The sequence below is a fragment of the Melospiza melodia genome, chromosome 3, assembly GCF_035770615.1.
Source record: "Melospiza melodia melodia isolate bMelMel2 chromosome 3, bMelMel2.pri, whole genome shotgun sequence".
Taxonomy (NCBI): Eukaryota; Metazoa; Chordata; class Aves; order Passeriformes; family Passerellidae; genus Melospiza; species Melospiza melodia.
In genome coordinates, this window is record NC_086196.1 from 31,143,485 (window position 1) to 31,157,255 (window position 13,771).

Consider the following 13,771-nt stretch of genomic DNA (forward strand, 5'->3'; position numbering starts at 1 on the left):
TTCCCTTTGGTAGCTATACTTCCAGATGCAACATTACTGCTATGAAGCCAGTATCACAGCCAGCACACTGGCTAAACTAGAGCACCGCTACTGTATAGTGAATTTTTAAAGAAACCAAGTAATTGGCATTCTACAAGTTAGAAATTTATGGTTCCAAGTCAAGGGTTTATTTACCAGTTTCTGTTATAAACATCAGCTATGTAATATAAAACCAAAGCTGAAAAGCCCATGGTTCACATTTCAATGTGGACCTCATATGTGAGCAACCACAGATGTGATCCTGTGCAAGCAAAACAAATCTGCTGAGGGTGAGACCATACAAAAACTAGCAAACAGGGACTTTTGGGAGACAGTGGCTTAAAAAAAAATAAAGAAAAAAATCAAGCATACCACAAACAAACAAAATCAAATTGAAAAGGGATGACATAGGTAGCAAGGGAAGTGGAAAGTGACTGTGACAGAAGCAGAAAGGAAGAGAGTCCTCAGTAGTCAGATAACCCCTACTGAGCAAAGCAGGAGAGAACTTGGGGAAATGAACAGAAGCATTAGACAAAACAATTCATTCAGACAGGAATAAACATCTCAACTACAATAGATTAATTACAGTAATAACCAACAAAGAAAACAGTGAGACAAAATTCTTAGTCACTCAAAAAGTTTAAGCAAAAAGCTCAAAATAGTTTTCTTTTGAAGCAAACTTGAGGCAGGTCAAAGGTAGCATATTTCCAACAGAGGGATAAGAAAAAGATTACAGAACTAACAAGTACCAAAATCAAATCAACTTTGATCCCAAGGGATTGTCTAATCAAACCCTTTTCTTTGAGAGTTCATCCACATGTTAAACAAGCAGAACAGTGGCTGCAGATGCATTGCTAGCAGGAGGCAGGAGACAGATTGCATCATTACAGGACTTCTGAAACTCCCTGAGTGCAAAATATGACAACTGAAGAATTACCAGCCCCAGGCCTGCAGAAACCCGCAGGAATAGTCCTAGCAAGGAATTTACATCAGAATTCCTTGTCATGTACTCTGTAGACACTAGAAGCTTAAATCATTGCAAAAAAATAAACACCATCAGGAAGACAGAAAGGCATAACCTAGGTTCTTAAGCTCAAAGTTCTTGAGCCACATATATGCTCAAGGCTGGAAGTGTATTCTGGGAAAGGTACAACCATGTTGAGTTTGTCCTGTTCCTGAGCTCTTCTACAAGCTTCCACTGCTGTCAGCCAGCAGAGACAAGGTAAAAAACTAGATAAAAAATTTCATCCAGTAAAGCTACTATATTAAACTGTTTTGTCAGAAAATATATAAATAAACGCCCAGCAGAATGCAGTTAAAGAAAGTAAAGGAAATAGATGATTTGAATAATATATTCTTGTGAGTAAAAGGAAGTGGCAAATTCATCCAAAAATGCATAAACTGAATAAACTAGAGTGACATGCATAAGCATTGTGCTAGTTTTGAACAGGAAGCAGTAATATTTCAACAGAGCACAGCAGAGTACAGAAATGCTGTTTAGAAGCTAATTAGCCCAGGTGCAACACTCTTGTTGTTACAACCTACTTGGCCATGCTGCTAACCTGCAAGTCACCACACGAGACTTCCTCAGAGTGCAACCTGTGCTATTCAGCCCCTGATAATCTCCACTCTCCTCCCTTACTTAAAAGACAAGGAAACAACAGCAAAGTTGACCTGATTGCAACAAAGTACATGCAAACAATTGTGCTCAGCTGTGATCTTTAGCAGTGACCTTGCTTGTACAGGCAAGGATCCAATTCCAGTTTTTCTTATAGAAACCAGTGCTTATTTTCCTCAGTGCTTGCTAAACTCATTGACCAACAGGTAGATAAAAGTGCCAAGATCACAAGCTGCAAGTGTACAGCATGGAACTCATATGAGAAAAATGAAAAAATATTTCCATTCCAAAGTATAACTCAACTCATAACTATAGGGAAAAAAAAGCAAACTAAACTTCCCCCCCCCCAAAAAAAAACCAAAACAAAAAACCCAAAAACTTATCAAGAGCAATGTTGAACCAGAACTTTGAGAGCCAAAAGAACCAAAACCACAAAAATTCCAACCTTATTAGTGCAAACAGGCATTTGTGCATAGATAGGACACAGATTTCCCCTCCTGTTCATAAAAGCAATTGTGCAAGTCAGCCACAAATCAGAGCAGGTTGCATTAGCAATCCTCCTGTTCTACTCCAAGCTTATGTTTAATTTTAACATAAACTGTGTTACACATGATTTCAATATTCTGTTGGATGACCAAGCAAGAGAAAGAATGAATTTAAGTAGAGTCTATGGAGAGATAATGTGAAGGTTATAACATAAGTGAAAAATGGCCATGTTGCTAAGATAAGGCTCCAGCCACCAATCTCATTGTCAAGCCTGGCCATCTGTCAGCAGAAACCTGATTTACTGCATATTATGCTGCTATACTTGATCACTACTGTTCTGTTATAAAAGGCTCCCGAGGTTTGTTTAAGGACACCAAATGGTACTCTCTAGCAACATAAAAAGGGTTAATAAAACACCTCCTCAAAAGCTGAGCTTTTTGGAACCAAGCTTCAGAACTTTAAATCAAATTTTACCCAGTTTCAATGCCACTGGTAGATGAAACTTCTTTATAAATAAAAACATTAGAACCAGGGAAACAAAGACCAAAAACGCCCAAAAAATGACAGCAAATCACATCATTTTCACCATATGTTTAAGGCTGCTTGCACTGAAGCTTGCTTATGGATGTTATTTTGATGGTGGGGAATTGCAACAAACTTTAGGTAAAGGCACATTTAAGATACACTCCTACAATATCACTATTCAACAAAACCATTAACAAAGCAGCCGCTTTCTTTTGTTTAATAATTACTCAGAACATCCAATCTGTTTGCAAGAGCACTAATGACAAATATTTAGACAGGGCTCATGGTGTAACAATTCAGGTAAGCACACGTAATCCGACTCTCCCCACTCCTAGACGCCAGAACAAAAATGCCCATGTATGAGATTCATCCCTCACACCAAATACCCACTGAGTAAAACAGCTGTAGGGACTTTCTCAGGTTAATCAAACAAATGAAATAACAGCATCCAGTAATAACAAAACAATTTTTCCCTCCAAACAACAGGCCTACCGCTGCAGGTGGCTTTGTCCCATAGCAAGCAAAGAGGAAAAAAACACATCCTGAACAGCTGCTCATTAGGTGAGCACCATTCTGCCTGCACAGCAAATGAAGCAAATGTCATGTGGAAAAAAACCCAGTTACGGTCATGTAATTAGACACGGTAACACAGGCATACACAAAAGAGGACGGAAGACAAGTACAAATTACAATTGCTCAGGCAATTTATTTCTGGGAGTTTATAATTTTTGATGTTCCTGGACTTCAACCTTACAATTTCTTTTAACAAGGCTTTTTTCCAGCTAAATTTTTTTCTCCTATTATTCAATAACAGATAACTTTGGATAATCATCCGTTATAAAAAGACAGACAATTATTTATACTGAATGGAACACTTCACTTGAGGGCACTGGGAGAATACTCCATCAGAACAGATCAAAACAGCACAAAGTGTATAGGACTTTGCAGTTAATATTCTAAAGTGGTGTGAATTTAGTGCAAGCTTACCTGATACTCATTGGGCCAGAAGGTGCTGACAGCCAACTCTGCTCGAAGCCAGTCTCTGCCAGTGGAGCCAGTGACATTCCAGATGGGATTAGCCAGTGGTCCTTTGTTCACCCTAACCAGGATGTTCAAAGTGCCTGGGTTTCCTCCATTCTTGCTGTACAGAAGGTAGCTGAAATCAATGCAGTGAGTATCATTTTCTTTCATTGTTGGAAGCTGAAGTCGAGTCTTTTCTCCCGGGTCATGGTCTGATGAAATCACTATCATATATGATCCTAAGAAAGGGAGGAGTGGGAAAAGGGAAAAGAAAAAAAGTGGTATTAAGGAAAAAGATAAACACCAAGAAACTGATTGTTCACTGTGAATAAAATGAAATGTATAGTTTTTCTTATCCCAGAAACCTCAAAATTCAAGTAGCATGAAATTTAACAAGCTATAAAATGGCTAGACACATGACTGAAGTCGTACCTACAGAAGATATCACATATCTCTAAGGACCTTTCTAGATATCTCCACCTACAAACTTTTCTTTTTCTTGTTTTAGGATCAGATAATTGGAAACATGGTACAGATGGGAAAAAAATAAAAAAAGAAGCAAAGGATCATCATTATTCTGAGGTCACTGAGGCCAAAATTCTCTCAACTTGCTCAACAGATTTTCTGAAAACAAAACAAAAAGGTTCACATTCCTCAAGGCAGCTTTATAACACCCTTTTCTACCAAAAAAGAGGCAGGCTTGAATTTGAGATATATTAGCAATGGAAATAACTGACTTAGGACACCAAGACAAATTTCTTTGTACAAGCTCTGTTTACTGCTCCATTTGCCAATGGATTTAAGGGGATAACAGAAGTTTCTACAGCTAGAAGAGTGTCAATCTTGTAAACGTGCATGTCAAATATACACAGGACAAAACAGGCTGTGCCTGTCTAGCTACAAAGGCAGGAAGTGGAAATCATATGTTTAACATGTTGTACAGGCAGTAATAATGAGTGAGTCTGTCCTGCTGTCCTGCAGAATGGATGGTAAAGACAGGCTGCCTCTAACCTAGCCCAGAGTGATCCATTTCTTCAACTGTGACAACTCCAGACCAGGTACTACCCAAGTGAGTGACCCCCACAGAAGAAAGCTCGCTAGACAGGGTGTGCCAGGCTGAACTACCCAACCAAGTGAGAAAATCCAATTCAACATACACACTGAATCATTGCCACAGCAAAGTTTCCTGCCCTAAATTTACCTACCCATCTGCTTAATGATTCCAGAATCTTCTTATTGACAGATTTTCCTTTTACTTTTAGTCCTAAAGGGCATCACAATTAAGAGCCTTTTTTGTGAGGAAAGTTCATGTTAAATCAATCAAAAATAGAGAAAAAATTGACCCTAAACTTTTAAAAAACAATGGATTTGTGGACATTTGTCTAAATTAGTAGTCTCACAGAAGTCCTGGGAGCATGTACATGAATACTGGTGAAAAATCTTCTATGAAGTATATTTATATAAATTATTATCATTTTGTATATCAAATTTTATCCTTTGATTTTTAGACAACAAGGGACTATCGTGTTCTATTATGTCCTGAACAGTTGTATTAGGCATTCTGAAAATTGCTCACAAGCTGTTGCTCAGGAAAAGATGAAAATTTATGTACATGGATTAAATCATCTGTGTTGGATGCTAATTTACTAGCCTGTAGAGCAAGTCTCCGCTAAAAAACTTCAGGGGGGGAAAAAAAAGAGAGAAAGAAATACTATAGAATGAAAGCTGTTCATATTCAAGCACAGTGCATTGAAATCTATATTTTTAGTAGTCATCTTTAAAAGAGGGTTTAAAGAAAACTACTGTAATGTAAAATAAGCAACCAGTCCATATTTAAAATTCTATGCAGAATCCATTATTTATTTTTCTATTGAAGCATTTGGTAAAGTAGCAATTCCTGGTTATTTCTTCATCATTAATAGTCATTTACAAAATCACAAATCTTATACTATTTAGGTTTGCTGGTACTTTAAGTCTTTAAAGACTATTTTCTAACATCAGTTGATGACTGCCTGAGAAACTGTTTGCAAACCACATCCACTGGTGTGCAGTTTTCATGTCACTTGACTCTAGAATAAAGATAATAGCAATAAATGATTATGTATTATTTATTATAATAAACTTAACAATATATTTGTTTTTAATCTTTATTTTAGTAATACTTATGTTCTTATAAGCACCTGATCATAAGACTAGAGAATAAGATTTCAAAAGCTTTGTTACAGAATACTATGCTTGTGCAAGGAGGCAGCCATGCAACAGCAATTTGGGTTTTTTCCTTACACAAGAGTTGGAAAACTGAACAGATTCAGCAAAAAATTACAGATTGCTCTCCACAATTGGCATTAATTGTCCACAGCCATCTAAATTGCCTCTTTGCCTTTGTTACTTGTATCTTCCAAATATTTTCAAGCAATACATGAAAAGTAACTCAGTCTTTCCAAAAACTGAAAAATCATTTCTAGTATTTCTAAAGAAATTGAAAGAAGATGTTGGAGGGTTTACCTATTGAAGAAGATAATTTTCTGAAAGTGAATTTTGGGGGAGAAGGGGGAAAACTAAGAAATAGAATATAACAATCAACTTTTGCAGATTTTTAAAAATGTTTCTCTCAACTTTTCTCAAGATCAAACCACTGGAAGGAAAAGAAACCCAACTCAAATTGCAACAAATAAACTAGAAGTATTTAAAGATTTTGTTGCTATAGTAAGGGAATCTGCTATAGCCTTTGGAAGCTTCAACATACATTTTTAACATAACATATTTTTCTAGGACGCCACTTTTTCAACCTCATTTTTCATATTTAAAAATACTTAGCAGTGAATTTGGCTACATCTATCTACGTGGTAGTCCTACAGCACTTCATGAAATGCTCCAGACAGCATTCATAAACCATTTTTCACAAAGCCCAAGCATCTGTTCAGCTTCTTGGAAATTACCTCCCTTCTCCTCCTTTTTTTAAATTTTAGCAGCTGCATTCCAGAAATGTACAGAACCCCACTCCCCACTCAGACATCTACCTACTCCAAGAACATCAGAAGCCAATGCCAGAGTAAACTATAAAGCAAAATTATATCTTCAGAAAACATAAAAAATATTTGCGTTCACATTTCATAAGAAAGTCATTCTTTACTTATAAAGAAATGCAATAGAATTGCAAGAGTTAGGAGTTTTCCCTCATCTACATATGTTTGCAATATCTTAATATTAGCTATTAGTAATTATATTATCGCACAATCTTCATAATATCTTAAGATATTCTTGGAATTGGCAGAAATGCAAAGCATAAACAAGGGAACTGTTCACAGTCTCAAACTCCCAAGATTACCTACATGTTTGGGATTTTCAGTGAGAGGTTAGAGCAAGTATAACAGGTAACTATTCACAGTGCAGCTCCAGCCTGGAGCAGGGACAGGGTGAGGAGGAAGGAGCAGCAGACACCAAGCACAATGGACTGACTGCAGCCCCAAGCTCCCATCCCCCTGTGCTGGGGTGGAAATTTGGTTAATTTTTCCCCATTATGAACCTCTTTGGTCTTTGACAGTAACTGGTGATTTACAAAATAAGTGATCTCCTTGTCTTTGTCTCAACCCATGAGCTTGCCCACACTATTTTTCCCCCTGTACTGCTGAGGAAAGGACCTAAAAAGGCAGGGTGGTGGGCTGGCCAAGGTCAACACACCACAGTGCCCAGAAAGGTAAAGAGCAACTAGCTAACACTAGTACTAAGTGCTTTTTTAAAATCCCAGTAGAGCCAGGCTCCATGATTTTTTCCCACTGCTACTGGTCTAACAAGGTCAGGCACAAGCAGACATAAAACACTGTATACACCTACTTCCCTCGAAAACAAGGAAGAAAAAACACACTAAACTGTGTTGCTTCCACTAAGATTTCACAAGAAGGAATTCAATTGCAAGTGAGTTACTCCATTAAATCCCAAAATGGTAAAAAAGAAAGAATTAAATTAATACAAAAAATAAACACAAAACCAAGCCAACATATTTGGAGCAATGCAGAAAGAAAAACTTCATATGAAAAAGCAGAACTTCATTTTTTTCTTCTTAAAAGACAGAAAGGGCAAATGCTACAAAGAAATGAAAGAAGTATCTCAAATCATCATTTGTGCCTGGATAAAGATCCATTGCTCTTAAATATTCCTTTGACTTGCTATCTTTTACTATGCTCCAGCATGTTGTCTTCCATTACTCTGGCAGTTACTGTAGTTACAAAATGCACACAACACATCAATAACATTTTTCTCAAAAATTTTTCTTGTAGTTTGACAGTGATGATGTTTCATCCTTCTTTCAGTAATTCCCAGAACAATCTTGTACATTCTTGTCAATTTACCATCTTTAAAATTCATAAGTATGTCCTCTTTCCCCCAAGAAGCTTAAGTGTTAATTTTTTCTACTTAAATGTAGTTTAGATTTCTCCAAATCAAACTCCAACCTCTCATTTAGCTTTTCTTCTCTGAAGTGCCTTCTATCTATTTACCACTTAATAGCCTCTAATGTTATTCCTGATGTAAAAGGTCAATCCAATTCTCTCCTACACAAAAAAGAAGCATCAGACTATGAAACAGCTAAATGGCACTGCCTCCTAAGCTTTCACCAAGTTCATGCAAACAGTTCAGCTTTAGGATAAGTCTTTCAGGAAGATTTTGATGCTTATTTGGCATTTAAGTCATGAACTTGCTAAATGGTGTCTACAGAGCTGTGGAGCAAGAGCTACTAGACTTTCCCTGAGCCATGTTATTAAACATAGCTGTATAAGACCCCATAGTTTTCAATGCCTTTTATTTATTTTGATAAGCATTAAATTTGATGTCCTACTTCAGTGCCAAGGACAGATCATTTCAGAATAAATGAATTCTATAACTAATTAATTGTGAAAAGTCTTAGGTTTTAGCCCCTACTAAAAACCAAGGTTTCTTATCACTTTGCAGTTAATTGAAAGTAAGAAATCATACTAAGATTTTAAAAAAAAGACCTTATATAAAATAAAATGTGTCCCCTGTAAGGTACCAATGTGACAAAGCATTTTCCTGATCAAATTATTTTCTCTCACTTCCTTGCTTCTTGAAAAATGGGTTTGTATTTGAAGTGTGAAACTTGCAATTTTCAGCAGGCTGGTCTTCAGGTCCCTCAAATCCTCTTTCCTCCTAAGAAGAACTAACTATCAAACCATCTCCATTTTGGGGACATACTGTGGCAATTTCTCTGCCTGTGAATGGCAATGTCAATTACACAAAGTGGAGGGTCCAGGCACTCCTGTGCCTTATCCTAAAGCTAGAGACTACGTGACCTTTTTATCTTTTAATAATGACTGTGTAACATAGACCCTGATTACATTTTGGGCAACATTTATGAGAGACTGCAGGCAAAGAACAGACACTGAAAGAGAGAAATAGGCTTGCAACTGGAAGCAGACTGCAAAGAAAAGTTCAGAAACATCTATATTAATTCACAGAAAATTATATTTCACATGCAGTAATATTCATGCCTGTTTTGTTGTTCAGAGAACGCCTTCCCTGTGACAGTTTGAGATAGCCCTTTACTTGTGTTTCTGTAATGTGCAAGAAAGCAAAAAATAAAGGCTAATTATAAAAAGTCAAAAGCTCTGAAATTTTCCTGCTTGCAGGGAGGATATTCTTTTCAAAATTAAAAAACCAAAGTCCATGAATCCACTAAATACACTCCAGGTAAACCCCCATGTGCTCAGGTTTAATAAAACCTCAAACTATTGTAACCTTCTGCCCTCCATTACACAACATATAGTAACAGTCTGCAACCCTAGAGCAGAAAAAAACCCCACCAAAAACAGGAGAAAAAAGACCCTAAAGAAACTATGAAGAAAAACTAGAGACATTGTTAGGGTTTTTAATTTTAGTGCCCTGCACCATCAGTTAAGTATACCCCTTAAGGAGTATATGTAGGGAAAAACATTACTTTGCAACACTACACTATTACTTAAGACACATTATTTGATACACACTTAAAATATTCAATATAGTTATATCCTGGTTTTACCTTCTTTCATTCTAAAAAATTCAAAAATCATGTTATTGGTGTAAACAACACAAGATTTCTCCAAAATTTCTTCAGATGGCTACAACTGAGAGGTATCTTGCTGCTTACTTCACTTGTTTACAATATCATTCCCTATACCAGACTCAAACTGTTGAAGGCTCGTTTCAAGTTCTTTGCAGATTGTCAGAGTGAAAGTGGGGGTGAATCAGGATCATGAATTTCAACTTCATTGCCTAGCTCAGTTCCAAGGCACCACAACTGAAATGTAAGTCAACATAAGACTGAATTTACTACAGAGATTAAAAATAACAACAAAAACACACATTACAGACAGGGGAAATTTGTCTGGAAAATGCAAATCTTTTGGGAGGTTTCCTATTTCCAATAGAAAATGAGAATTATTAAAAGAAGCAAACCAAAGAAGGTTTTTAAGCTACACTGTATAAATAAAAGCAGAGCACTCACTCAGTTTGAACAGAAACTAAGCCTCATGGACTGCAAGAGCTCATCAATTCATCAATTTCACACCGACATAGCAATTTCACAGGAGGAGAAAAGGTGTCCTGCCCTCCAGGCTGTACTTGCTGATGCCAAAAGCCCTGCTCTACAGCAAGGTCATGCAACTGGGATTCCCCCATTACCACACCCACAGAGGTCAAGCAACAGGGACACAGCCTGTCAGCACTGATCCAGGCAAGGCAGATAAAAACAGCATCAAATCAGCCAAAGAATTATCATCTTGGGCAGCATAACACTTTACCAGTATTTACAACTATCATACTACTGTCTTGATCCTAACATCAGTCCTGAATCCTTCAATTCCATGAGAACAAGAAAATGTTTGCAGTTGAAAAAAAAAAAAAAAAAAAAACAAAAAAAAAAACAAGATATGAAAAACCCATATTTCAAAGGCATGCAGGATTTGCAACAAAGTTCATGATGAACTTTTGACCAAAAACTGTTTCTTAGACTGGCTGTGATTACAAAAGTTTTGTTCTCCAAAGTAATATTTTAGAAATGAATAAACATGAAAAATATTTCACTCTGGAAGTGTTGGAATTTGTAGTTTTCTCATACGTAACACCAAAATCCTGTGGACTTGTTTGCACTGATGCAGAGAAAATAGACCATGATGACATACTAGTTTCTGAGGTATGGTAATTTTCTCCCTCTTTTTTCACATGATGGAACTTTAGCTAATACATAGACTTTAGGAACTCCAAAACCTGAGACAGAAAAATTTCAGCAACTGAAATTTACATTGCCAGCTTGTAGTGTCTGTACAAGAGAACATTTATCTTCCATTGTGCTCCTTTGAATTGCCTCTTCCAGAAAAACATTCAGAAAATTACTTTTGATACGGTGTGTCAGGCTGGCTTATGAAAGGACAGTGTTACTGAACATTGAAATGCAGTAAGGTGCATTTCAGTAAGCAAAAAGCACATGGAATAGTTTCATATTCCTTTAGGGATTAAGTGAGGTACTCTGTCATGGATTTTTTAACATCAGTGCCCATGAATGGATGGCTAAGACAAAAGTAACAACAGCTCTGAACTGTCTGAATTTGTGCTGCAAGCCCATAAATACCCCACTGATGGTGGCTCTGTGACTCCAGGGTGCTTCTCAGTCACTCAGGGGCTTCTCTGGCTGCCCAAAGAGCAGCAAACATTGGCCAGCTTTCTGCCTGGAAGAAAATGTCTTTGCTAAGAAAAACTTCCCAAAAAAATCCCAGCTCTAGGTTAACATCAACTCAGGATGAAGCTATCCAGTTGGGATATCAAGTAACTGGGTACCATTTGTGCCTGCCCAGCCTAAGGCCAGTCAGATGTTTTAGTCTGAAGCTGTTCCCAGAGCTTCCCTTTTGCTTCACCATTCCTGTTAGCTGCTCTGATATTACTTGACTGGATAAGGTGAGCAGCAATGCAGACATCTCCCTCTGTGTTAGCTTTGTTCCACCCATTTTTGTGACAGGCCTCCAGGATGAAAGACCTGTGTTGGCCCTTCTGTATCCACCTACAGCTCTAGGATGCCACTGTATCACCACCACTGCTGAACAGTCATCATTTAGGTGTTTCAGATGCTGACAAAATAGACATACATTAATGAGGATATTACAACAGATCAGAATCAAATTATCTGTTTCTGTGGATATTATTTACTTGAATAGAAATTAAAGTGAAATGTTAAAATATTTAGAGTAGTCTAGGGCAGACAGTCTTATAGAAAACATCAGTGCTGAGCACTTGTTGAAGTCTTTGTGCTGCTGTGTGTTTGCTGCAGTGCACAAAAACAAGTGCACAGAGAATTCACAAATGTCAGCCAAGGTGACCTGAAAACTCACAGCCACTGAAATTCACAGGACTTGTATTCCTACCCATGCCCTCCTCCATCTAGGCTCATCAGACCCTTGCGAAGCGGCACACAAATCCCACAATAAAAGACCTAGATCTCCTGCGTCTTCCTCTTGAGAGAGGCAAGGAGACAGAAATGTTTGATTTCTTCCTAGGTGAGGGAAATGAACTGACTCCTGGAAAAGCCCAACAAGAAGCAGAGCCACATCAAGATAAGAGAGGAAGCTGAAGTGGAATTTTCCCCACTAAAAAACGTAGCTTCGAGCAACTTCTTTCAAATATTTAGAAAAAGGCAGATTAAAATCTATCTTTATGTATCTTTTTGACTTTTTTTTTTTTTTGCCAACTAAAAAGTACTCTGCAAACACTCTAAGCTTTTTTCCCCTCCTAAGCAGCATTTAGATTTTAACTGAATGGGAAAAAACATAATTTTTGAATGTGTATTCATACTCAGAGGGTCTTTAACACACCAGTCATTCTTCCAAAAGCAACAATATTAAAAGTGCATTAGGAAGATACTTACTCCTATCAGCTTAAAACACTGAAACTGGAAACAGAAACAAAACTGGCCATTCCCTGGATAAGCATGTGACGGAGAAAATAAGAATCAACAATCTGCTGGGAATACTACTCCCAAGTATGACCAACAGTTAAATAAAGACTCATTACCAGGCATGACAGCAGATTACAACTGCTATTACAGACCTTTCAGAAGAGGAAATTAAGTGTCCTGTATTTTTTTATAGTCATCTTAGAATTTTTTTAAAGCATGGGATGTTCATAAAACATTTTCACTGGGTTTTTTAGGGTTTTTGTGGTAACTGGAGGACTATTCATTCCTTTATTTTCAATCACTTTTTCTCAGCACCAAATAGTAATGTTTCCTGTCATGAAATCAATTTTTCTCAGAACATTACTTTATGCAACAGTGGCCTGAAGAATCTCTATTTCCAGGTTTTGTTGCTTTTACAGGTGTAGGATGTACACTAAAGGAGTTTTATATTCCTTGATTAAATGCAGAACATAGGAGTTTTGAAAAACAATTTAAAACAATATTTAAATAATGGAAAAAATATTCATCCTATGCATTTAGAAGACAGATTTGTTTGTTGTTCTTCAAAATATCATCTGACCTCCCCTCTGAAGTACATGCCTCACTTTGCAGTGACTCACACTCCAGTTGAGTGTACCTGTAAGTCAAGCCTTTGTCAATACAACCACAGTACTCTCTAGTGAACTCAAGTATTTGTTTAAGGAAAAAAAAAGCTGGAAACTTAAAAAATTTTTAAGTTCCAAGGAAGTCTTCCAGACCATCAACACATGGTTATGCATATTTGTAAAATAAAATCTTGAGCAATATAGTAAGCGTGGTACATTGACACTGAATGCCCCATAAAGAGCTGAACATAACACAGATGGAAAGGAGAAGGCTAAAAAAGGATCATATACAGAAAGTTTCTTCTGAAATTATTTTGATTTTCCAGTTACTGATGGTAACGTTGATCTCGCAAGTGCAAGTAGTCCTATAGTGCATATCTCTATGAGAATTGTAATAAATAATTTAACAACACCTAAAGAGAACAGCCAAAATCCATGAATCATACATATGCAAAAAATGCACTGAGGAAAGCACTACCCAAGAGTACGGGGATTCATACACCACTATATTAATTACCACAGAAACTAGATTGAAAACCCTAAACAGACAGTGTACAACAGAAA

The 13,771-nt window shown here is 37.0% G+C and overlaps 1 protein-coding gene across 7 annotated transcripts in view; it reads right to left on the reverse strand.

The window, feature by feature from the left end:
* PTPRK (protein tyrosine phosphatase receptor type K) overlaps positions 1-13,771 on the reverse strand; it is a 312,897-nt gene that overhangs the window by 247,487 nt on the left and 51,639 nt on the right. For all 7 annotated transcript variants that reach the window (XM_063151154.1, XM_063151149.1, XM_063151153.1 and 4 more), the window contains exon 3: positions 3,635-3,906. In XM_063151154.1, coding sequence (XP_063007224.1) covers positions 3,635-3,906 — 272 coding nt within the window. The remainder of the gene's footprint in view (positions 1-3,634; positions 3,907-13,771) is intronic.